Source organism: Sturnira hondurensis, unplaced genomic scaffold, assembly GCF_014824575.4.
Source record: "Sturnira hondurensis isolate 20B ecotype Veracruz unplaced genomic scaffold, ASM1482457v3 Scaffold0022017, whole genome shotgun sequence".
NCBI classification, from domain to species: Eukaryota; Metazoa; Chordata; class Mammalia; order Chiroptera; family Phyllostomidae; genus Sturnira; species Sturnira hondurensis.
In genome coordinates, this window is record NW_028094648.1 from 10,213,099 (window position 1) to 10,239,269 (window position 26,171).

General features: G+C 35.6%; 1 protein-coding gene across 1 annotated transcript in view; it reads left to right on the plus strand.

Annotated features, from left to right (window-relative positions):
- The first annotated feature begins 258 nt into the window (after nucleotides 1–258).
- The window catches only part of GABRG1 (gamma-aminobutyric acid type A receptor subunit gamma1), a 58,013-nt gene continuing 32,100 nt past the window's right edge, over nucleotides 259–26,171 (plus strand). Inside the window, exons 1-2 of the mRNA XM_037034121.1 lie at nucleotides 259–415; nucleotides 13,172–13,323. Of these exons, the coding sequence (XP_036890016.1) occupies nucleotides 312–415; nucleotides 13,172–13,323 (256 nt within the window). The 5' untranslated portion in view covers nucleotides 259–311. The remainder of the gene's footprint in view (nucleotides 416–13,171; nucleotides 13,324–26,171) is intronic.

A 26,171-nucleotide genomic window follows, 5' to 3' on the forward strand; every position in this document is an offset into this window, starting at 1 on the left:
CTGCGAGGGGGACGACGTTTGTTTTTCCTTTAGAAAGACGGAGCCCTTTTCCCTACTGGGCTTGATTTCTAGTAGGGGGAGGCCCGCCCCTTGGGGCCATTGATTGGCCCATTTGTTTTTTCCGATAATTTATGCCAGCATCCGCCCGGTCCGATTGGCTCCCCCGCTCAATTCCGCGGGGAGTCGCATCCCACCTGGGCGGGAGGTGGAGCGCCTTCCCACACTCTCCGGTACTCACACACCGGGCTGCGGCTGCGGCTGAGGTGGGAGGAAAAGTCCCGGCTGGGAGACGAGCAGGAAAAGCGATCCCGATGGGTCCTCGGAAAGCTTTTCTCTTCCCCCCTTTTCTCCTGTGGAGTCAAAGTAGAGGGGTGCAGCTGATGTTCTTGTTACTCACCCTGCACCTGGGAAACTGGTGAGTGAATGCACGGACTTGAAACTACTCTTGGGTGTCTGCCTCCTCCCCTTCATTTCTCTTTCCTTCAAAAATCATTCTGAGTTAAGCAGTTTACTTCCTCCCAGGTTCACCTGTGCTATTTTACCATCATTTTCTTTTCTGATTAAGTTTACCCATTTTCAGATAGAATGCAATGAACCTATCTGTGAGGCATGGAGGTCAGTCCGTTTGTTTTTGACTTGAAACACAGTCAAAACTCGTCCACGCTCTTACTGGGGAGGAAGAGTAGAAATGATTTTGATACTAAGTTTAGTAAATGAATGCCATTGATGAACTTCCTGATGATTCTTCATTTTAAAGAAAAAGTTATTTTGGAAACTAACAAGTTTCAGAGCATGGTATGTATGATGCTTTTCTAATGCTAATGTTGTTTTCCTTACCCCTCCCCCTTCTTCTTCTTTTTTTTTTTTGCTATTCTGGAAAAAAAAGTTTCACATCAAGAAAAATTATAAATATAGCTAAAACCTATCAGGATCATATGTTATATTTGTGTTAGAAATAACAATGTGTATTTTATTAAGCCAAATTTCAATGATTTTTATTTTCATTGGCTGTCTAAAAATAAAAATGGTATGGTGGTATAAATGTTGTCTTGGCTCTGTGTGTGTGCATATGTGTGTGTGTGTGTTGAGAGAGAGAAAGAGAGAGAGTTTACCAGCCCCAAGCCTCCAACTCCAAGCCCCCAATTTAACAGGAACAAGACTTGGCCTGCTTGGATTGTAGTACCTTTCAATAAAACTTTCAAATCATGTTTAAAAAAATAAGTTGTTCAGGCATTGCATCTGACTATATGATTTGCTGATGAACAAAGTTAAAATGTGTTGATTAAGACATAGACACTGTAAAGGTTTTGGACATACTACTAATATTGTGTAACTGTTTTATTAAATATACATTTAAACTGATACTATTGTATGATGTGTTTCTGCTTAGAATTCAAGAGTAAGATGCAATTGCTTTGCAGATGGAAGAATACCTTTATAACTACTTGCATCATTGTTAAAATGAGTTATTATTATGATTCATTTTAGTATGTATCGAGTAAATATTTCTGTTAATATCAGCAGATAAAACAACTACAGTTTCTCTGAAAATAGAGAGTGAATTAAAGTATGCTAAGTATTATTAGAAGTGACAGAAAATGTTTGACATCTAATGCTTTTTTCAAGTATTACAGTTTTAGTTTATTTACCTTTTTTTTTCTATAGAAACTTAAATGTTCTGGGCACAAACAGACTACTTGGTTAATTATATATAAGTTGTTTCTTGGACTACATTATGGAAAAATTATAGAAGAGATTTTGAAAAAATATGTGTCAGTGTTCTTATGCATCTTCATAATATTAGAAAGGAATCAGTGTTCCCATAAATAAAAGCAGATTTAGACAGTGGTTTTCTGAAATAACCTGTATTCTCTTTTATTATTAGAAGTGCAAGTTTCCTTTGAAAGCTAACAGACAAATTGCTTACTAAAGGACGCAGAGAGTTGTTTTGTTTTAAACAGTATCTTTTGTTTTTGACAATACTTGCATTATGATGGTCACAACTGGTTCTAGAAAGCTCTTCAAGCTGCTCAGAATTTAAAAAGTCATCTGTTGCAGTGGACAGAGGTGGGTTCTCCCAGTCTGAAGATAACTTTGGGTGTCAAGGGTCCTGACCCCTGAAAGGTTTCTTCATCACAGAAATTAAAGGCAGTAGTAGGTCATCAATGAGTGCTTCAACTTGTCACATGCAGTGTGTCCAAGATCTGAACTGACACATCAAATAACTCAACAATTGTTTCAGTGACTTTTCTTAGTAGTTTTCAAGAGGGAAGTTCTAATTGGAAATTCCATGTACTTTCTCTACTGTTTGTATGAAGAAGTGAGACAGAGGAGGTGTGCAGTTCAAATCAATTAATTCATTTTATCATAGTACTATAGATAATCTGTACTATTCTAGACAGTGGATCAAGACCTAAACAATAAAACTATATGTTGTCATTATCATGAACTCTTAGGTCCTCAATTATGAGAATGTATTTCTTCACTTTTTAAAGGTAGTTACAGTATTTTGGTGAACTTTTAAAAAATATTTAGTGGAAATGATTGATGTAAACTTATAAATCAGCTGCACTTGTATTTCTTTCTTCCCTTCTTCTTTTGAGGAACCTTTTTCAAAACTAACCATTGATGGTTCTGTTTATAAGAATTGTGTTGTCTTATGCTTGTTTCTAAAGTAAATCATCAAAGTCATCTATTTTGAGATTTATCAAATTGGAAACTCTTATTTCTTATATCTCAGCAGAGACAAGAGCTTTTTTTCTCATTAGTTTCCACCAAGAGCACAAAGGAGAGACAGAATATTGATTTTTATATTGCTGGGCTACAAAGACTGATCTCATTGTTGTAACTAATGCTATGGTCATGGCTTCTGTGTTTTATTCTCCACAAGGCTTTATGGCATCTTGACAAGTGACTTAAAATCTCTTAAGCTTGATTTGACTTATTTGTAATGTTGGGAAAAATGAATGTTAATCAATTTTTTAAAAGAGTTGAAAATTGTTTTGATATTTTAGCTGTTCCAAAAAGTGATTTATAATAAATTTTGGCTAACAAGGTATATTTTGAAAGAGATCAAGAAAAAAATAATGTGTTTTGATTTTTAAAACAATTTCATGAATTGGCCATATAAAACATTCAATTGCCCAAATAAAAATATCCAAATACACTTGCTTTATAAAGTATATAATTTCAAGTAATTTCATTAATATATTTTGTTGAGGGAGTTGTGAGTGAATGTTTTTTATTTTAGTCATCTAAACTTTTGCTTAATTTTCTAATATATATTAATGATTACCATGCAAACTTGAGGGCAAAATAGCTAAATATGTTGTTCCACGATAATTAAATATTAAAAAAACTGAGAGAACATGTTTTTAAAGGTAAAATTTAAATGCTATAATTCACAAATCCCTTGTGTATAGTCTTTTAGGTATACTTGTATTAAAATTTTATACTTTACTTTGAGGCACATACTTTTAACTAAGCAATGAAAGAAAATGTTTGACATTTCATTCAAACAGTAAATAGGCTAATTTAATATTATATATTTATATTAAGATGGTTGAAATGTGGCTAAGAAAATAACAATGAAGATGTAGTCCCCCCAAAAAGGAGACATTACAGGGTGGAAAATTGAACAAATTACTGAATATTATCAAAATATGATAAATCACTGCTGCAGGGTAATGGGGACAAGTGAGCACAAACTGAATATATTGACCTCAGGAGAATAATTCACATGTGTGAATGGTACCAGTAGAGAATCCCAGACTTTATCATCAGATGTAAATTCTGGTTTCAGCTCTACCATTTCCTACCAGGCAAGTTTTTGAAACAGAGAATTCTCATTTGTGAAAAATAAAAATGATATGTATCTTTCCATATTATTTCAAGATCAAGATAAAACATTTATGGGAAAAGTATAGCACTGAAACTTATAACTAAAAAGGCATAATAATAGATACTCTGCAGAATTACATTGATTCTAACATTATTGATCCTCTTTACAGTGGTTTTAAGGGCAACAAAGCAAAGTCATTGGATTCTTGTGCATTAATATCTTTTGGATTTGAGGTTGATTATTCTTTTACAACAAACATTTATTGAATGCCTTCAAATGCTAGGTTTACGGTGCTGAATGGTTTAGACATGAGTACTGTATACCTAGAGCTTAACTCACTTCAAAGACCTAAATTTATGGTAATCAAAGTAAAGCATCTTATAGTTAAAATAAGGACATACACATTTAGAACTTCAAAGATAAACAGAAGAACCTAAAGTTTTAAGGATGGGGAGCTGATGGAATAGATCTCAATCAAGAAAGAGAGGTATAGAGTATTGAGATGTCTCGCAGCACTGCCAGAAGAGTATGGGCAGAATGTGCCCAAAATTCTAAAATCAACCGTCCAGCCTAGAAGTTACACCTAGCAATGTCACCAAGTAAATATAAAAGGAGATAAAGCCTAAATACTATCACTCTCCCCATGTTACAACTGGGGAGACTGGAGCATCGCGATTTTTAGGAATTTACTAAAGATCCTCTTGCTGGTAAGTGCTGAATCCAGCACTGGCTTCTAGTTCTAGGCCCAGAGTGTGCATTCTACACCGCCACACCTCTGAGATCACAAATATAAGCCAAACCGAATAACATGACTATGGGTGAAGGAGGCAAGAAGAAGGGGAAGAGAGACAGAGGAGAAAGGGAGGGGAGGGGAGGGGAGGGGAGTGCAATTGATAGAAGGACTGCAGGTGTAAAAACCTGTTGTGTACCTTTCACATAATCTGAAATATGTACCGTACAAGAATACTTATTTTGGTAAAAACTAACAAACTGGCATAGTTGATTTCTAAAAATCACCACAAGATAAAGTGTTAGAAGCAAGAATTTTAGAATTTAAGTATGTTTCACTGAGGAATCAAATGGATGTTTATTTCTAAAGGTGCTACATAAAATCATAGTTGAAGTTATTATGTCCATGGGAAAGAAATGAACCAGAACCAATTAGCAAAGACTATGTGAAGGGATTTTTATTCTAATGCAAACGCTCTGTGACAAAATGAAGGATGCCTTGTCACCAGGCTTAGTGAAGCAGAAGCTTGTTCTCGCACTCTGTGGGATGCCCATGACAATACGCTGTATTTTCCTATTTTGAAATACCCTAGAACCTAATTCTATTAGTACTCAAATCATTTATGCAGCTGAAGCCCTGTGTTTCAGGAAATACAGCTATTCATTCGTTCAGTAAACATTTATTGAGCATCAGCATTCATTTAGTGGCTACTGTGTGTTAAGCAGACATCTGAGGCCTGGAGAAATAGTGGTGACCAAGGTGAAATGTGTGCCCTGACAGTGTCTGTGCATTGTATATAAAACATATATGACAGTGTATCCACTAGATTCACAGGACAAAGGGTTCAGGGTCCCTGCTCCCAGTGAACATAAACTCTAGAAGTTATGTTTATTGTTGTAACCAAGACAATAAAATGACATGATTTCTACTCAATTCTCCATGAGCTATAGTGGAGATACCAAGGAGGCAACTCTGGGAAGAGTTTGAGTATTCTCAGCTTTCTTGGGGTAAGTTTGAGTCAATGTTAGTGAAGAATAGAGAAATAAAGAGGTACCACTGCTATTATGTGGCCTGAGGCACGGTCTCAAAATTTGGTAGGCCTTTTGAAAACAATATACCTATGTCTCCTTGGAGATTCTGTACTCTGGTCATCTAACATGTGACATTAAAACGGTGCCATATTATTTAAAGGCTAAAGAATTACAATTAATGGTGAACTTCCAGATACAATAATAATAGTCCATCCTTTCCTCCCAAATACAATGTATTTAGAGATTTAACACTTCTGCCCTGGCTGGCGTAGCTCAGTGGATTGAGCACAGGCCTGTGAACCCACACGATTGCAGTTCGATTCCCAGTCAGGGCACATGCCTGGGTTGCAGGCCAGTTCCCAGCAGGGGACGCGTGAGAGACAACCATACATTGATATTTCTCTCCTCTCCTTCCCTTCTCCTCTAAAGATAAATAAATAAAATCTTAAAAAAAGATTTAACACTTCTTCTTATTTTTAGACAAATATATTAAGTAACAAATACATGAGTAACAGAGTAGTAGAGACTGGCCTAAGCAGTAGATATATATATATAAGTAGAGTTAACATGGACCATGTGTTCCAATTTGTAGCTGAATGAGCAGATCAGAAAGCTTATGATTGAAAGCTTATGATTGAAATCCATTGAATTAAAAACAATGGAGTAATTTGGAAGGTGTAATTGGCTTTATTAATCGATTTATCTATTGGGCAGCATCCCAACTAGAAAGTTGCTCTGAAGGGTCGTACAGAATGGACAATTTTTGTAGAAAGAAGAGTGGGGTTAGGGAGTTATTAACACAAGAAAAGAGTATTTTTTTATTGTTGTTCACGACTGTTTTCTGCCTTTCCCCCGACCCTAGCCCAACACATATGATCTCACATTTAACAGGAACCTAATGAACAAAACAAACAAACAAGCAAAATGTAATCAAAGATACTGAAATTGAGAACAGCCTGACGGTGACCAGAGAAGAGAGGGGAGGGAATTTCAGGGGAAAAGGATGAAGGGCTTGCAGAAACAATTACGAATAAAAGAGGGTATTATATGTAGACCAAGGCATCTTTTTTGTGGCGTGGGGAACACAAGGGATTTTAGCCTGTAGATTGCCTCTACTTTCTTGTGGGGATGGTAAGGGGCCACTTGGCAGATTGCCTCAGTGGTGTTGACTAGAAAATACATACTGGTTGATTAAGATTATGTTTCAGGAAAAGGCTGAAATGGTGTTAGTCCAGGGATTATATCTAGGTTTGATAAAATGGGCTTTAGCACAATGATGCCATTTTGAGCCTGTGGTTTTCTCTTTAATGGGGTTTAATATAAATATTTTAAGAGTGGTGTGATCAGGATGTGATTTGGTTCTCCCAATAGCTTTGTCTTCCAGAATCAAGGGCTCTGGCCAAAGACTTAAACCTTTAGGCGTATGTCTAGAGCCATTACTTACGTCTGCACAATTTGTAAATTGCTTGCCTACAAGGGCAGCATTCACGTATCAGTCATCCTGGATGTATGTAATTATCAGACTACCTTTCCAACATGTGTAACAGACTGTCTTGAGTAAGAATTACTTGTTCCATAAAATAACCATATTGACTAGCACAAAGTAGCTCTTTTGCTGGATTACATTTGTTTTACACAGGCATGTGTTCTGCAAACTAACTTGTTGCCCTGCGTAGGTGGCTAAAGAATGTGTATTTGTTCCCACCTTGTCCTTAATAACAATTCTCTTTATTGTTGTTCTTCTATAGTTGTCCCAATTTTGCCACCTGCCTCTCCCCTGCCCCATCCCCCACAGTCAATCCCTACCCTGTTGTCATGTCTGTGGGTCATTTATACTTATTCTTAACTAGACCCTTCTTTTTCTTTCCTCCCTTAACCCCCTCCCAACCCCTCCCCATCCCTGCCAGTCTGTTCCTTGTTTCTATGCCTCTGATACTATTTTGCTCATTTGTTTGTTTTGTCCATTGGGTTCCTATTATAGGTAACGTCATGGTATTTGTATTTTGATTTTATTTTTTATGCCTGTTACAATTGTTGCTGCATTTTCTTCCTCTCCTCACCTCTAGAAAACCCCACCCTTACTCTTCCCAAAGCTCCTCCCAAAGCTAATCCCTTGTGTCCATGCCTTGTTCTTTGGTTAAACCCTTCACCATCTTTCATCACTCTGTGTTTTTTTTTAAGATTTTATTTATTTATCTTTAGTGGGAAGGGAAGGAGAGTATTTATTTATCTTTAGAGGGGAAGGGAAGGAGAGAGGGAGAGAATATCAATGTATGGTTGCCTCTCGTGAGTCCCCTGCTGGGAACTGGCCTGCACCCCAGGCATGTGCCCTGACTGGGAATCGAACCGTGATTGTGTGGTTTGCAGGCCCACGCTCAATACACTGAGCTACACCAGCCAGGGCCACTCTGTGGTTTTTAAAACAGTTTCATCAGTAAACTGTGTTTTAAAAACTATTATATTAGGTAAGCTACAATAATTCAATTCTCTTACTAAGGGGCTCATACTAAAGCTACTAATAATAGTTTTTTGTTTTTTTATTCACTGTAATTTTAACTGTAAACAGCAAGATGAGCTTTAATATTATTTCCATGTATTCACTTATTCAGGGCTTATTTTTTTTATTGTGCACCTGCTATTTGTCAGGCTCTGGTCTAGGTGCCAGTGATAAAACATTGAGTGGCCTCAAGGTGCTTCCAGAGGCCTGTAAATAAATAAAGCAGTAAGTTGAGATGCAACGTGATCACCACCCTGGAACAGGTACGCACCGAACAGATTGGAAACACACTGCAGAGAACTGCTTCTTACTTCTCCTGGCTTGGCTGTCTTTTCCCTCCTCAATTTCTAGGCCTTCCTCTGTGTGTGTTAACTGATGGGTCCCCTATTCGCTTGTGTCAATACATTATTCACCAAATTGAGTGAAGTGCTACTTTATTTCTCTAAAACTCTAAAAGTTGGAGTTGGTAACTCTGTTATGTGTTGCTTTTTCCAGTTATTTCACTCTCCTACCAAGCTTTACGGGTAATAGAAAGAATCCGAGTTGCAACCCTAGAAAGAAGTTTTCATAAAAAGGAATTCAGCAACTACAGTATAAAGGCAAAAAGAAAATAACAAAATTTGTGTTTTTCTTAAATTTCTTATTTTACTTTTAGTTTCTCTGACTTCCAGGTCTAAAATCAGCTATTATACTTACTCTTTGAAGGCTAGTGTTTATAGGGTTTGACATCAGGGTATGTTCTGCAGAGAAACACTGTGACAGGTATATTCCTTTCCTGGAACCTGTCACTTATCTACTCTGCTTATAGAAACTGATGTGTATTAACAAACACAATATACCTCGTCATGAACTACAGATGACTGATGGGAACTGGCTTTGGAGTTTCATCTGCTTTCTCTGAGCAGATTAATGGAGGAGTCTTCCCCAGCTGTCAGAACCAGGACATTCATTGTTACCTTTCTATTAACTATATTCAGGGTATCTATATAATTTATCGTCCAAATTAAGTCACTTTGCCAATGAAGGAGGGTGCCATTAATACTTGCTCCAGGAAAACAGGTGTAAACCAGGCCATCCTGGGTAAAACTTGATGAATGTTTACCCTATGTATAAAAAAATAGTTTACATGCATTGGTTGACTTGCTATGGGTCTGATGCAAACACAGGGCTCCTCCAGAGAGCTGGTGACAGGGTGGCAGTCAGCTCTGTCCCCACACAGGCAGGAGAATCCAGTTGCTAACTTCCAGGACTGCTGCTGTCAATGACTTGGCAAGTTATAAAACTCTGTTTCTCTCTATAAAGGCTTTATTTATTTATTTTCATGATTAGAAATTTACTTCCGAGCACTGTATCAAGGTATAAAGGGAAAAATAGGCATTAATGTCAAATTAAGTCATTGTTGTGCATTTATATTACCAAATGATACAGAAAGATTATAGTATACTATGAATATACAGAAAAATAAATTTTGTATATCTCCACTATTTTAGCATACTTAGTGTATTTATTATTCTGCTTTCTCTTAAATCTTAAGTCAGTTTACGCATCAGTTTTAGTAAAACTAAGCTGTTATATATTATTTTATAAAACAATAAATTAAGAAGATAATTTTACTTTTGATGCTTTATCATCATCACCTGAATGCATGTATCCATTGCATCATATGGCTATATCATAGTTTACTTACACAAGCCATTATTATAACTTTAAAATTTGGTTACCATAGGTAATACTGTGATAAACATCTTTATGACAGTTTTCTGTATCATTGGATTCCTTTTCTTTTTTGTGAGAAAATAAGATCATATAATTTTATTTATCTCTGTATTTCAGCTCTTAGCACATATGTAGTACATAGTATTTTCTCTATAAATGCATTACGGCATTGCATCGACTATTGAACACACACATTAGAACATCTTTCTCATCAAAGGGGAGAGTGTGTGTGATTCCTTGAGGTTATTATTTTAACTACTCAGAACTCCAAGGCAGAGACAAAGTGTCCTACCCCTGAACAATGTCAATGCATTTCAAAGTACTTACCAGACATTTGCCTGTATTTATGAATTAGAAAGCTCTAAATCCATCCACCCTGCTTTGTTTAATAAAGATAAAATGAGGTGTGGAAAATTCAAAGGGAAGAGCAAAGCAAGTCCTCAAACTAAATCAATATTGTCTTAAATCCTGGCTATATGATTTAATAACGTATGTCCTGGGAATTCTGTAAAGTTACTTTTATCTATAAAATAGGAGTTTTACTATTTATTTGAAGGAATTACTTGGACTAAATGGTAGAGCCTGTGGGAGGAACTCAGCACAAAGGTCCCGAAACAGGGGAGGCAATTAATGGTGCATTATAGGCACTCAGCGGGAATAACGATAAAACATCAATCTTTAAAATAAACAGTAAGGGCACACATTCAAGAGTCTAATGTATTAACACTGGTGATAGAAGTATGTGTATTCAGATTATTGAAAACGAGTCCTTAAGCATGAGTCTAGACATTCTCAGAGTGTTACAAAAAATCATAATTGTTTTCCCCAATAGAACACTCACTCACTCAACATGAGTAAATGTTACAAAAATCTTTCAGCCTATGAAGGACATTGAGATATGGGATATGTTATATGAACTATTTTTAAAATTATGAGAAGTAATTTTTAATTACTAAAATAATACCAATATGATATTCAAGATAATTAATGAATAATTTGAAGATAACATTAAAAGCTTGGAAGGAAGAGATAGAAAAGTTTACCTTAATACATTTTGTCTGTTTTTGCCAACAACGAGGAAAGATAACTTTGTAATATCACTGAGGTCAATTTTCATTACCTCTGACCTAACTGGAAAAGGGGAATATGAATCACTATGAACATGTGGTTTTTGGAATACAAGGATGTTACTATTATAGAAAAATACAAATATGTAAAAGAAATCATACAACTGTACCAGTAATATATACTTTTTGAAGTTAAATATGGCACAACAATATAAATAAGCTCTTTATTAAAATTCTGTTTACTAAGTGCACCCTAGTATTTTACACAGAAATAAAAATTGTACATGCGGTAATAAAATAGCCTTAAATCTTAGTGCCTTACGACGCCATTTATTTCTTGCTCAGACTGCATGTCATAAAGTGTCTGTCCATGTTGTGTTCACTCTGGAAGTGAGGTGAGGGAGTAGCTTCTGTTTGAGTGTGGCTGGTCTTCTGACAGAAGGACATGAGATATAGGATGAACCGTGCACTGACATTAAAACTCCTGCTCGGTAGTGACACACATCCCATAGTTTCCATTAGTCAAAGCAAATCACAGGGCCACGCAGAGTTCAATGGGACAGGGATGTATAATCCTCTCTCAGGAAGGAGCATTTCAAGTCATATGTCTAAGTTAGAAGTGAGTGGAATAAAAAGCATAACTTTCTGACAGGCAGGAGAGGAAAATGGAAAATAATAATGCACTCCATTATCTGTTGATAATAAGTATATCCATAGAATTATTGTGGAGATAAAATGAGGTAGCAAATACTGCAAAGGTTGAGTTTTAATTTATAATGTTGATTTATACTCATTAAGGACAAAGAGGGTGGATATTAACATTCTGGTAATCATTTTTTTCAACATATATAAAATTGTTGTTATATACCTTAAATTTAGGCAATTCTGTATGTCAAGTGCTAAATGGGGTGGGAGCTGATTTAGCTAAGATGTTTAGGTCCAAAGAAAATAGACCCGAGTGGAGAGTGTAGAAAGATTAAATAAAGAAAATATAAACTTGTATTTCATTACTGGAGAGAAGCCAATCTTTACAGTATATGTCAATACTGGGTTGGCCAAAAAGTCCATATTTTTTTCATAAAGTAAAGGACACATTTTTCATATTCACCAATAACTTTATTGATTTGGATATTCTGAGTATGTCTGCTATCTCCTGTGTGGTATAAAGTTGATTGTTGTCAGTTAAGAGTAGTCTGTTACTTTTGGTGAATTGCAGATGAATTTCTATATTACTGCATTTTTCATCACGATTCAGAAGTAAGCTGGATTCTTGATTGTTAAACCCACTGATGTAGTAGAAAATATTAACTGGAGAGTTAGAGCTTGATTCTCAGTTTTACTAATAAGCAGGGTTGTGCTTGGTTAGTTCCCTACTGTCTTTAGTTTTTTCCTTTACATCATAAAGGCAGTGGCTTATTTGATCCTTAAATTCTACTCTAGTCCTACAATTTGGGAGTCATGCCCACAAATACATGTGGACGGTGAGTCACACAGCCTTGATTTGATGATAAGACAATCTTTGTTGATGCTTTAAAATAAGATGTCTGGGTTCTTGTGCCTTAAAAGAAGAAAGTCATAGATGTGTTCAATAGTTCAATATTTATTTCCTTTTACTTCAACTCTGACCCCAAATATATATGGAGGGTGAGGTATGCAGCATTGATGATAAGACAATCTTTGGTGACATTTTGGAATAAGATGCCTGGGTTCTTCCGACTTAAATGGAGAAAGGCATAACACATAAGTATTATGTGTTTAATACTTATTTCCTTTTACTTCAATTCTTTCTTCACTCGTCTTTCCTTAAATCTTCTTCTGTTTACATGCATTTTATACATTTGACCATGCTAATCATTACAGCTCTCCCTGTATTTACTTATATTTTCATTTTAATTTTTGAGTGTGCTGGACTTATTTTCGGGTGTGGTGCACCACCCATGGTTGTCCAGATTGTGCACTGTGCAAATCTAGGACCATTTGCAGTGTATAATCTCCATTGCCTTTAGCTACCGTTGTGGGGGTGACCACTATTTGTTTTATTATTTTAATATTATGTGCTATATTTTGGTAACAAATTCTAAACTCTTGAGTGTTGTTATCAGTATGACAGTTCATACAATGAAGTCACTACTGTTACTAAATATAAAATACTTCCAGTGAAAATGTTTCAGATGTTTTCCCCACTCTTACTATTCCCTAACAAAATTATAATAACCTTAAACTATGGTTTTGAAATACACAATTTGGTTGAAATTCCTATCAATCTTTTTTATTTTTGGAATTATTTAGTGTTGTTGATAAAGCAGATGATGAAGATGATGAGGATTTAACAGTCAACAAAACTTGGGTTTTGGCACCAAAGATTCATGAAGGAGATGTAACACAAATTCTCAACTCATTGCTTCAAGGCTATGACAATAAACTTCGCCCAGATATAGGAGGTAAGTTTTACTTCTTCTGAGATGCAGGGGACTATGAAAACCATGTTCACTGATGTTATTTTAATTACAGGTCACATATTCTTTGAGTGGCTGATGTTTTGTCAGGCTGCTGGGTTTAACAGGTAGTAACTAGAATGGTACTAGTTTGAGGGGTTTGCAGTCTGATGAACAAATAGACATGGAAACATTTCTAATGCAATTATTTTACAACTACTACAATGAAGGGTGAGACAGCAAAGTTTTGATGAAACTATCAGAGAAGTTGAGAGATATTTCAAGAGTAAATATTTGAAAAGTAAGTAGGCATTCTAATTTTGAACCAATGATACACTGTTTTAATTCATGTAGAATTATAAACCTGGATAGTATATTTAAAGTAGGTAATACTACTTTGTTCTTCTTTGTTAAGATTGTTATCTTTGGTCCTTTGCATTTATATACACATTTTATAATATAATATAATAAACTTCTAAGTCTTTTCCATGAATCTTTGAAACAAACAAAAAATATAAATCAGCAAAGATTTTATTGAGATTGCATTGTATCTATGGCCAATTGTAGGGAACTTGAAATCTTTACCTATAGAATTTTTATCATACCAAATTCATGAGCATCATATATTGCTCAAAGTATATATTTACTTTTATTGATGTTTCCTTTGAAGAAGTGTTAAATAGTATTAAATATATTTTACTAGATTTAATTCTACATATTTAGAGCTTTGATTCAAATATCAACACATTTAAAATTATTTTCTATTTTTTCCTTTTTTTATTGCTGTTCAAGTACAGTGGCCTTCATTCTCCCCCACTCTCCCCCATGCCCCGTGAATCCCCACCTCCGACCCTTGTTCCTACCTCCCTTTGGCTTTGTCCATATGTCCTTTATACATGTTCCTTGATGACCCTTTCCCTTTTCCCCACTATCCCCTTCTCCCCTCTCCTCTGTTTACTGTCAGTTTTTTCATTATTTCAATGTCTCCAGTTCTATGTTGCTGGCTTGTTTGTTTTGTTGATTAGGTTCCATTTAGAGGGGAGATTATATGGTATTTGTCTTTTACTGCCTGGCTTATTTCACTTTGCATAATGCTTTCCAGTTCTATCTCTGCTGTCCAAAAAGTAGGAGCTCCTTCTTTCTTTGGGCTGCGTAGTATTCAGATGCATGAATGTACCAGTTTTTTGATCCACTCGTTTACCAGTAGGCACTTAGGTTGCTTCCAACACTTAGCAATTGTAAATTCTGCTGCTTTGAACATTGGGGTGCAGAGGTTATTTTGAATTGGTGTTTCAGTATTCTAAGGATATAATCCCAGCAGTGGGATTGCTGGGTTAAAGGGAGTTCCACTTTTAGTTTTCAGAGGAAATTTCATACTGTTTTCTAAGTGGCTGCACCGGTCTGTATTCCCACCAACAGTGTACTAGGGTCGCCTTTTCTCCACAACTTCACTAGCACTTGTTGTTTGTTTATTTGGTTATGATGGCCATTCTCACTGGTGTGAAGTGGTATCTCATTGTGGTTTTCATTTGCATCTCTCTGATCGGTATGGATGCTTAGCATCCTTTCATGTGTCTCTGGATCCTCTGTGTGTCCTCCTTGGAGAAGTGTCTGTTAAGATCCTTTGCCCATTTCTTAATTGTTTTTTTTTTTTTGCCTTCTTGAAGTAGATGCCTGTGAGTTCTATATATATTTTGGAGATCAGGAGATCAAACCCTTGTCTGAGGTATAATTAGCCAATATATTTTCCCATACGATTGGTGCCCTTATCACTTTGATGATGTTTTCTTTAGCCATGCCGAAGCTTTTTATTTTGATGAAGTGCCATTCATTTATTTTTTATGTTCCTTGATCTAGGGGACATATTGATGAAAATATTGCTGCTCAAAATATCTCAAATCGCCCTGCCTGTGTTCTCCTCTAGGACTTTGATGGTGTTGCAACTTATATTTAAGTCTTTTATCCATCATAAGTTTATTTTTGTGTATGGTGGAAATACAAAAATAAAGCGTTCTACTCTACTTTCTTCACATGTTCCCATCATATTGTTAGCATATCTTTTCTGTCTAGCACATAAGATATTCCACACTCATTTTAATCTCACAATGCAATCAACCATTTCTCCAGAGTGGCCTGGTTCCTTTTTTGTAAAAAGCTATCTAGAAACTGTGATCTGGGCACTAGGTATATTCATCAGTATAGGGTGCCACTGCTTCTCGTCCCTCTCAGTGGGCAGAAGTAGAAAATATATGTGGGCACACACATTCACAGTCATCTATATTTCTATATCTATCCCTTCCGACATGTATTATAAACTGTGAATTTGTACTGAGATCTCTGATTCCCATCTAAACACTGCAGGGTTCAGTCTAGCTTTCCTCCTTATTTTCAACTTCTTTTTCCAACAATAAGACACCTAAAGGGTCAACAAGGAACATGAATAAAGACCCCGTGGACAAAGACAACTCAGGGGGATTGAATGTGGGAGTTAGGGGGTCAGTAGGACAGGAGAGAGTGATGGGAGAAAAATAGGGACAACTGTAATTGAATAATAATTAAAAAAAGAAAAAGAAAAGGAGACACCTGACTCTGTAGAATATCTATAGAATATTTTTTATTTGTTCTATTATAATAAAACATAGTTTTAGAATTTTAACATATCTATGAAAACAAATTAACTAGAATAAAATAATGTATAGTTATTTTTTATTTTAGCTTTACAGTGTGCAGTCAAAATATTGATCCTCAAAGCTACTTAGATTGCAAGTTCTTTTCATCCCTGTTTATTTCAGTGTGGTTACAATATTTTCAACACACTCTGATCCAGATGTTACTGGTTTAGAGTGGAATAAATCCATGTTTACTTTTAGTACTTGTATTGCTTTCTTTTAAATATTTAACTCCCTGATCCACATGGAGTTTATTGTATGGTATGAAATATAAATCTAATTTCTTAGATTTTATCTTTTCCTAATGGCTTTTTGGTTGACTCAGCATTATTTATTAAAAAAAGGAAAAAATTAATCTTGCTTCTATTATTTGAGATATAAACTTAATTATATTCTGTATATGAATGTTATAAATTTATAAATGCTCACTTTATGTCCTACTACCTTTCTACTATCTTACTGATTCTTATTGTTAATTTAAGCATTGAATATCAGAGTTTTCAATGTATGCTATTATTCCATATGCAAAGAAATGATTTTATTTTTTCTTTGCCAATTCATGTGCAAGACATTGATGTTTCTCATCTAAGAGCACTCACTAATGTATACGAATAATAAAGATGGTAGTGGGTAACTTTGCATTGTTGCGGACCTTAGAGATGACTAGTGTTTCTTTATATGTATATTCACATTAAGAAATTATCTTTCAATTCTCTTGACTTTATTTTTAAATCAGGAAATGGTATTGAAATTTGTCAAAGTCCTTTTCAGCATTTTTAAAAAGAATTATAGTTTTTTTTCACCCTTAGAACTATTAATATAGTGTATAATGTGAACTAAATCAATGTACATATCTGAATAGACTCCCTTGGTCATCATATATTATGTAGTTAATGAAGTGTTGGATTCTGTTTGCTGACATATTATTTAGTATTTTACATGGGTATTCCTGAGTAGTATTCATGTTGCATTTTATTTTTGAGTGCTGTCTTCATCATTTTAAGGTATCATTTTTATGTTTGTCCCATGAAAGGGGGTTTTAGTTTATTCTCAAAGGTCCAGCAATTTATTAGGCATTGGCAACACCTGGCTTTTGAAGGTCCTGTAGAATTCCATTGTGAAACCACTCAGGTCTTATCCTTTTTAGGAATAATCATTTTATTTTCTTATAAAGACCAGTTTGTTAATATTTTCTATTCTGACAGGGCAAATTTGGTAATCTGTATTTCCCTAGGAAAATAACATCTTTTAATCAAAGTTTTCAGGGTTATTTGCAAAGAAGTCTTCAAAGGAGCCGCTTAGGACTTTAAAAATGAGTTATTGTTTCAACATTTATTTTCCTTTTTGCTTTTCCTGCTTTATGTATTTTTTATTATCCCCTGTTTCGATCAGCAAAATTAAGACTAGTGATTTTTCTGTGTTAAATCCCCTCAAAACCTAGGACTCCCAATTACTAGTGTTCCTTTTAACTATTTCAAAGTTTGCACTTTATTTTTATTATAATACTCCTTGTATTTTGTTCTGTTTCAATTTTTTGTTCTTTTTCTAGTTTTTGAGCCTGCGTTTTAATGATTTTCTTTTACTTTTTAATTTTTGGCATGTTACTATTTATGTTTCTTTTCCTTTTCTGTAGATTTTGCCTCATAAAGATAGCTGTGCTGTTATTTGGTTAACTATTTTGTGTTGTATCTTCATAATGACTTGTGACATTAAGGTCGCTTTAAGAAAGAGACCTTATTTGTCACAATTAAAACTTTTTGAGTTAACATTATACTTCACTGGATATCAAGATAGTTACCCACACTTTCTTGTTGTTTTCATTAGCCTGGTATTTTCTTGTACCTCTCATTAATTTTTGCCTTTGTGAATCACTTTGTTTTTGCTGTTACCCTCGTATGCAGCATATCATTAGGTCTTGCTTTGTGAGCCAAAATAAAATATCTTTTTCTTTTAATAAATGAGTTAACTCCATTCTCTCCATTGAAATGACTGAGAGAAGTGTTTGTTCTCAACTCTGTCACAATATTTAATTACAATTGCTATATTTCTATATGAGGTGTGGGTTCGTTGAACACTATTGATGATTTTTATTTTAGTATTTTAGAAGATTTATGTTTTTTGACTAGTTTACCTTTGTATATTTAACTTTCTTAATAACCTGAGTCTTTTCTTAAAAAAATATTTTGCTTTTTTGATTATCAGTTGTTAGTTGTTAGCTCACAGTTATTGTTTATACTAACAGTGGACTTTTTTCTTTACTAGATTATTTTCAGTTAGTGCATTTTCTGCTCTGCAAGGACAAATAACAGTTGTAAATTGGTTTCATAACCTATCTCAATCTTTATTTTAGTATCTACTATGCCCTCAGTATGTGTTAAAATGCTTACCATTAGTCTTTGTTTCAGATATTTTCTTTTTCATTGTACACTGGTAGGCTTTTCAGAATGTTTTCATCTGCTGAGAGCATTTTTCAACTGACTTGCTGCTTGAAAGACAGACTGGCTGGATGTAAAATCCTTGGTTCTGGCTTCTTTCACTGTTTTCTTATTAGGCTATTTCAAAGTTGACTCAGTTTTTGTGTCTTTTTGAGAAATTTGACACCCGTCCGATTCTTTGTTCCTTATCATTTATTCATCTTCCCCCTGCCCCGAAGTTCTTTGGAATTTTCTTCATGTTTGAATTGAATACTTTAAGTAGGCTATGTCTTAGAGTTGTTTATTTGGGGTAACTTATCTTCTAGGTAAGTAACATGCATTTTTAAAATAAAATTTCAAGTTTTCTTTCATCCTGGAAAAATTTATTTTTATATTTACTCATTTATTTGCATTATAGTGTTGGATATTGTTTCTCTTCCATTGTTTTGCTTTTCTTTTTCAAGGGTTTCAATTATCGAAGGCTAAGCATAATTTGCCTGCCTTCTATTTGCCAGACTTTCTCTGTGGATTCTCTCTTCATCTCATTTATATCTCTTGATTTCTCCCTGCTTATTATTCATTTTAGGGTATTCTTGATCATCTTACAATTGTCATTTTTCTAATTTCTTCCCTAATTTCATTCATTTATTCTTTTTTTATGTGTATCTTTGGGAAGGGTGCTTTTTTTGGACTGTAAGACCCACCAGACTATAAGATGCACCCATGTTTTAGAGGAGAAAAATAGGAAAAAAATTTTGAAGCAAAAAATGTGGTAAAATATTTAAGAACATAAATGCATAGGCTGCTCCCCCTCCCCAGCAAGCCAGGTAACATACATTTAGACTATAAGATGTACCCCCCATTTCCTCCCAAATTTGGGGGGGAAATGTGCGTCTTATAGTCCAAAATATATGGTAGTTTCTACATTTCTGATTCAGTGGTATTTTTCTTATTCCCAAATGGTTGTTTGACTACATTTAAATGTTTGGAGCATTGTTTTACAGTTTTGTTTTCTGCTTCATATTTTTTGAAAGGGTTTTCCACAGTTGGTTAGTATTGTATCTTGATTTCTTATTTCTCCAACATCATTGTATAGATTTCTTCCTTTTTTCTTATTTCTTTTGTGGTCTTATGAGTATTTGCAAGATTCTTACTTTATTGCTGTCTCTGTCATTACAGCAAATCTTAGATAATTTAAATAAATTTATTGTTGTGGGTGACTTGCATATATGTATTTTGCTGAACAAGGAATTGTATGGTTTTTATTTATTGCTTCCCATTTCTTATAGGAGCATAAAGCCTTATAAGGCATAAAATTGCCTTTCTTTTGTAACTCTTTACCATTCAATTTCTAAAGCCCGTCTCTCTCTCTCTTCCTCTGTGTGTCTCTGACTTATCTCTCTGCCCCAAACTGCTGTGTTAGAGACTGCTCTTTCCCATCATGCATGTTGTAGATTGCAGGTGACATTTTAGAATGTTTTCAAACATATAGCACACTTATTGTCTTTGTCCTTTTCTATCTACCTAAGGTAACTAATCTCCATCTTCTCTCTTCCAGTTTACCTTAGTGAGCTTTGCTCAGCACAGAGTCTTGCAGGACAGAGATGAGGAAGAGTCTGAGAGATTTATTGCTAGGATTTGCTGTTTGTTGTTGTTTTTTTTAAATTTAATTTATTTAATTATTTTTCAAGTACAGTTTTCTGTCTATTACTCCCATCCCATCCCACCCCCTGTGCTCCCCCCTCCCTGTTTGTTGTTGATTTTACAATAATTTTGAAATTTGGGCACTCTTTGTATTCAAATTATGCTAAAGCTACAGTTTTTGTGCACTTCTGTTTTTCCCTTGTTGTTGTTCTATAGATTTTTTTAGGAAATATTGAGATGAATAAAATAAATGTCTTCTAATCATTGCTTTAGCATTTCACGATATATCTCTTTATGATATCTTGGATGCATGGACTAGATAAATGAATAATTCTTAACTAAAAAAGGTCAGGCTTTGTTCTAGATACATTTTTGTCATTGATACTTAATTCCATTTTGCTTAGAGAATATACTTAAGTTTCTAGTTCTTTTAAAAAAGTTTTTGTCATTCAATTCTTATTGCTAAAAAAATCTATATATCTACTAGAAGAGGTATGTTAAGAAGCATTATGCTGAGTGAAATAAGCCAGGTGGTGAAAGACAGAAACCATATGATCTCACCTTTAACAGGAACCTAAACAACAAAACAAACAAGCGAGCAAAATAGAACCAAATACATTGAAATAGAGAACAGGCTGACAGGGACCAGAGGGCAGAGGGGTGGGAATTTCAGAGGAAAAGGGGAAGAATTCACAGGAACAAGTATAAAGGACACATGGACAGAAACTAAAGGGGGTGGAAATGGGAGGGAGGTGGGGAATGCTGGGTGGGCTGGGCTGGGATGGGAGTAAAAGACAGAAAACTGTACTTGAACAACAATTAAAATAGAGGGATTTAGAGGAACATATATAAAGGATACATGGACAACAACTGAGAAGGGTGGAAATGGGAGGGAGGAGGGGAGCACGGAGGGGGGGGTGGGATGGGAGGGGAGTAATAGACAGAAAACTGTATTTGAAAAATAATTAAATAAATTTAAGAAAAACATAAAAAAATTTTAAAAATGCAAGTGTTGGGAGACTGCCAGGAAATAAACATTCAATACCCCAAGATAATAAAATAAAATAAAATAAAGAAATAAATAAAAATATTAAACACAACTGTTGGGTTATCTATTTTTTAAAAGTCCAGTTAGTTTTTGCTTTATACATATTGTGACTGTTTTAGGTAGGTGCAGATTTACGATTGCTATAGACTTTCTGTTGGATAGTGGCTTTGTGTTTTCTCCATTCTTATTATTATGTACAGTATTTTTATTTTAAATGAAGTGATTGCTGCAAATATAAGATAATTATTTTATATATTATTTTAAAACTACTGGTTTTACATTTGTTTTCTCTTTTTCTAACTTTTATAATCTGTTCTATACACATTTTACAACTTTATTCTTCTTTTGGCTTTGTATAATAATTATAGTTTTAACTTTGTGTTATCTCATTATGTAACTATTTCTTATTTTTAGTGACTATAGTATGCATTTTTACTTGTTTAGGTTTAATGATAAATCAGTAACTTTATCACAGTTCAAGGACATCACAAGCCACATACTACATAAAATCTAATCTTCTTTTTTGCTATTATATCATGTATTTTTATTCTAGATTTTAAAGTGTGAAAAGACAATATTATCATTATTTTAAAGTTTAAAAACAGTTAGCTCTTACCAAGAAATCACCTTATCTAGTATTATTTTCTTTAATACTGCTTTTTTAAAATTTAGAAACATATTCTTAACAGTATTTCTTTTGGTTCAGGTTGCATAGCAACAAATTATTTCAGTTTTTACATGAAAATACTTTTCAATTGCATTCATTTTTGAATCATATGTTTAATGTATATGGAAACTCAGGGTGGCTATTATTTTCATTCCACAAGTTATAAGAGAACTTGATTTTCTTCTTGTTTTTATTATTTTTGTTGAAAATTCACTATTCATGAATGATAATGCACTCTTAAAAGTAAAATACCATTTATCTCTGACTGTTTTTATATTTTCTTTGTCTTTAGTTTTCTTTGATTTTATATAATGTCCCAAGATTTTTATTTCATTTGTGGTATATATTTAGGGTGTTCACAAGTTTTCTTCAATCTGTGTATCAGAAACTTTAATTGCTTTTGACAAACTCTTGGCTAGTATTTACTCAGTCATTTTCTCATTGTTAATTTCTCTGTGACTTCAATTAGAGATACAGTTGACATTTTCCCTGTGTTCAGTATCTCTCATACACTTTCATTCAATTTTCATTATTTGTCTTTGTGTTTCAATCTGTTCTTTATTATTGACCACTTTTTAAGTTTAATAATTCTCTCTTGTAATATTTGCACCAGATATTTAAATTGGCTTCAAGTGTTTTATCATTTACCATATTTTTATCTATTTTCTTAAATATATTAACAGTAGTTATTTTATTTTATTTATTTATTTATTTTAAATATAATTTTTATTTAATTCTTGTTCACGTACAGGTTTCTGTCTTATATTCCCAACCCTGCCCGGCCCCCACCCCATGCTCCCCGCCTCCCTCCCCTTTCCACCCCCCACCCTTAGTTATTGTCTGTGTGTCCTTTATACTTGTTCATGTGAGTCCATTCCCTTTTCCCTTATAATTCTCTCCCCTCTCCCCTCTGGACCCTGCAGCCTGTTCCATATATGAGTGTCATTGGTTGTATTTTGCTTGCATGTTTGGTTTGTTTAGAATCCTGTTAACAGTGAGATCATATGATATTTGTCTTTCACCGCCTGGCTTATTTCGCTCAGCATAATGCTTTCCAGTTCCATCCATGATGTTGCAAAGGGTAGTAGTTCCTTCTTCCTTTCTGCAGCATAGAATTCCATTGTGTAAATGTACCATAGTTTTGTGATCCAGTCATTAACCAATGGGCATCTAGGTTGCTTCCAACTCTTGGCTATCGTGAATTGTGCTGCTATGAACATTGGGGTGCATAGGTTCTTTTGGATTGGTGTTTCAGGATTCTTAGGATATACTCCTAAGAGTGGAATTGCTGGGTCAAAAGGCACNGCCCGCTGGAGTCCCTGGCTGAAGTCCCCGGCTCGAGTCCCCGGCTCGAGTCCCCTGGTATTGGGAATGCACACCACTGGGAATGCGTGCCACCGGGAAGGCATGGGATTCCCAGACTTCCAAGCTGGTGACCACACTGGATTCTGGATGCTTCTCAGTCTGCGCCCAGCTGGGTAGGGATGGATCTGGTGATTGGCGCTTCCCCAGGGGCCCTGTAAGTCAAGCTCCGCAGTGCCCTGATGCTGAGTGAGCGCCTGCTGGAGTTGCCAGCTGGAGTCCCCCAGTATAGGGAATGCGCACCTCCGGGAATGCGCACCACCCAGCCCTCCAAGCCAGCAACTACAGCCTGCCTTCGGGTGCTTCTCAGCCTGCGGCCAGCTAGGTAGGGAGGGAGCTGGTGACTGGTGCTCTTCCAGGGGCACTGACCATATCCCGAATCTCCCCCGAGACTGTGGGAGCGCCGGCTCAGGCTACTGGGAATGCTGGGTCCCCTCAGTTCCCCAAACTGGCAAACACAGTCTGACTCCACGGGTTATCAGAGTTCTCCGGTTTGCTTCCCAATGCCCACTCCTCTCTCTGCCACTACAGGCAAACCGATCTCTCCTGGTGTTTTCCAGTCTGCACCCTGCTGGTTAGAGAGGATGTTGGTGACTAGTTCTCTCATAGGGTTGTTGTTGTTGCCCTCCCTCGGCTCTCAGAGATCAGGGCGGCCCTGCCAGGGCCCTGGCGCCGCCAGCGAAGGGCCCTCAGCCTCTGTGCTGTTCCCTTGTACCTTGCTGATCTGAGGTCCGTCTCCACTCCTTAACCTCTGGTCATTCAGTGTCCGCTATACTCTCTGGGGTCCTGCCTTCCCATATGCTGGGTCCCTGTTGGGTGTTCGCCGGGCTCCTCTGCAGCGCAGCCTGGTTTTTCTCCGGGGAGTGAAGGGAAGCGAAATCCTTTGTCCTACTCCGCCGCCATCTTCCTCCGGAGTCGCCAACAGTAGTTATTTTAGAGTCTTTGTCTGAGGACCACATGATCTTTGTGTGACTTTTAAAAACATTTTTATTTTATGTCTTGATTTAAAGTGATTTGCCTATGTTTCATTTAATATGTGCTCTTTTTTATTGAATCGTAGTAGAGTATATTAAAAATAATGAAGATTTACATGATTTATTTGTCGTCAGAGATGATTTATTTTTCTTCTGGTAGTCAGGTTGAAAAAGGAAGATCACCTTCATTTGGCCTAAACTGACTTATTCATTTATTTCTTTATTTATTTTTGGGTAAAATTTTCTTTTTCCTAGGGCATAGCCATTTAAAGTTTCTCAACTGATAGCCTAAGGTTTGTACCTGTTTATTTATGTGTACCTTTTCATCCATGTTTCCAAGTGTCTGTTTGTCCTTATATAACCTGGCAAGGGAGTTGGTGACTGTTACCTGACATTTCCTTTTTAGTAAGACCTGGAAATATGTATAGGGACACACATATGACATTATTGGGTTGAGAACCCCTGCAATCTCTGTTGAAAAATAAGAACACATTAGTCATAGTTCTCTCAAAGTCTATGTGTTATAATTATAATATCTGGGCTAGTGGGGCTATTAATTTTCCTTTGTTTGTTTCTTCTGGGGCAATATAAAAAGACTGTTAGACATATTATCCAAGATTAGAGTTTATAATTGACTTGGAATAATTTAAATATTCAAAAGTGACCACAAATCTATATACTCTGCTAAAGATATCTTTGAGTCATTGGAATAGGGTATTCAAGAAAGCATGGTTCAAAACAATTATGGAGGAAATATTTCAAATACCTATTTTAGCCTGGCTGGTGTAGCTCAGTGGATTGAGCATGGGCCTGCGAACCGGAGGATTGCAGTTCGAATTCCAGTCAGGGCACATGCCTGGGTTGCAGGCCAGTTCCCTGCAGGAGCGAGTTCCCGGCAGGGGATGTTTGAGAAGCAACCATACATTGATGTTTCTCTTCCTCTCTCCTTACCTTCGCCTCTAAAGATAAATAAATAAAATATTTAAAAAAAGAAAAACAAATACCTATTTTAGTTTATATTCTTTTAATTAATGGATTGCCCATCTCTAGAATTGTAACCTCTTCATTTTTGCCTTAGCTATTTGGAAACTGAATGAGGAAACTTCACTGATCTCACCATGTTCTTCTTTCTGTTTTTTTCTTTCTCTTCCTATTCTCTGCACTTTCTTTAAGTTACTTGAAAGAAATGTCTATTCCTTTTACATACTCCCACTGGAAATTTACTACTTATACTCTGGGGAGATACTTTAAACAATGTACTTAGAATCACAGCACAAAAAAAAAACCACCTTGCAAAAATAATCCAGTGTCGCTTCTACCCGACTTCCGTTGATTAAAAGTGTTATTAAGAACCCTAAAACACCAATCCCAAAGAACCTATGCACCCCAATGTTCATAGCAGCACAATTTCCAGTAGCCAAGAGTTGGAAGCAACCTAGGTGCCTGTCAGTAAATGAATGGATCAAAAACCTATGGTACATATATACAATGGAATTCTATGCAGCAGAAAGAAAGGAAGGAGCTCCTACCTTTTGCAACAGCATGGATGGAACTGGAAAGAATTATGCTGAGTGAAATAAGCCAGGTGTTAAAGGACAAATACCATATGATCTCACCTTTAACAGGAAGCTAAACAACAAAACAAATGAGCAAGCAAAATATAACCAAAGACACTGAAATAGAGAACAGGCTGACAGTGATCAGAGGGAAGAGGGGAGGGAATTTCAGGGGAAATAGGGGAGGGATTTAGAGGAACAAATATAAAGGATACATGGACCACAAGTAAGAAGGGTGGAAATGGGAGGGAGCGGGGAGCACAGGAAGTGGGATGGGATGGGAGTAATAGAAAACTGTACTTGAAAAATAATTAAATAAATAAAAATAAAATAAAAAGCCCCCCCACAAAAGTGTTATTTGTGGAGGTAGTGCACTGTTTTCTCAATCACTGCGCTACTGTCACAAAAAGATCATTGATTTCTGTGTGTTTGATGAATTAAACATAGTATGTGCTCACATTTGAAAAATTGCTTAATGAGGTTAGAGTAATAATATCCTGAATCAAAATAATGATGCTTT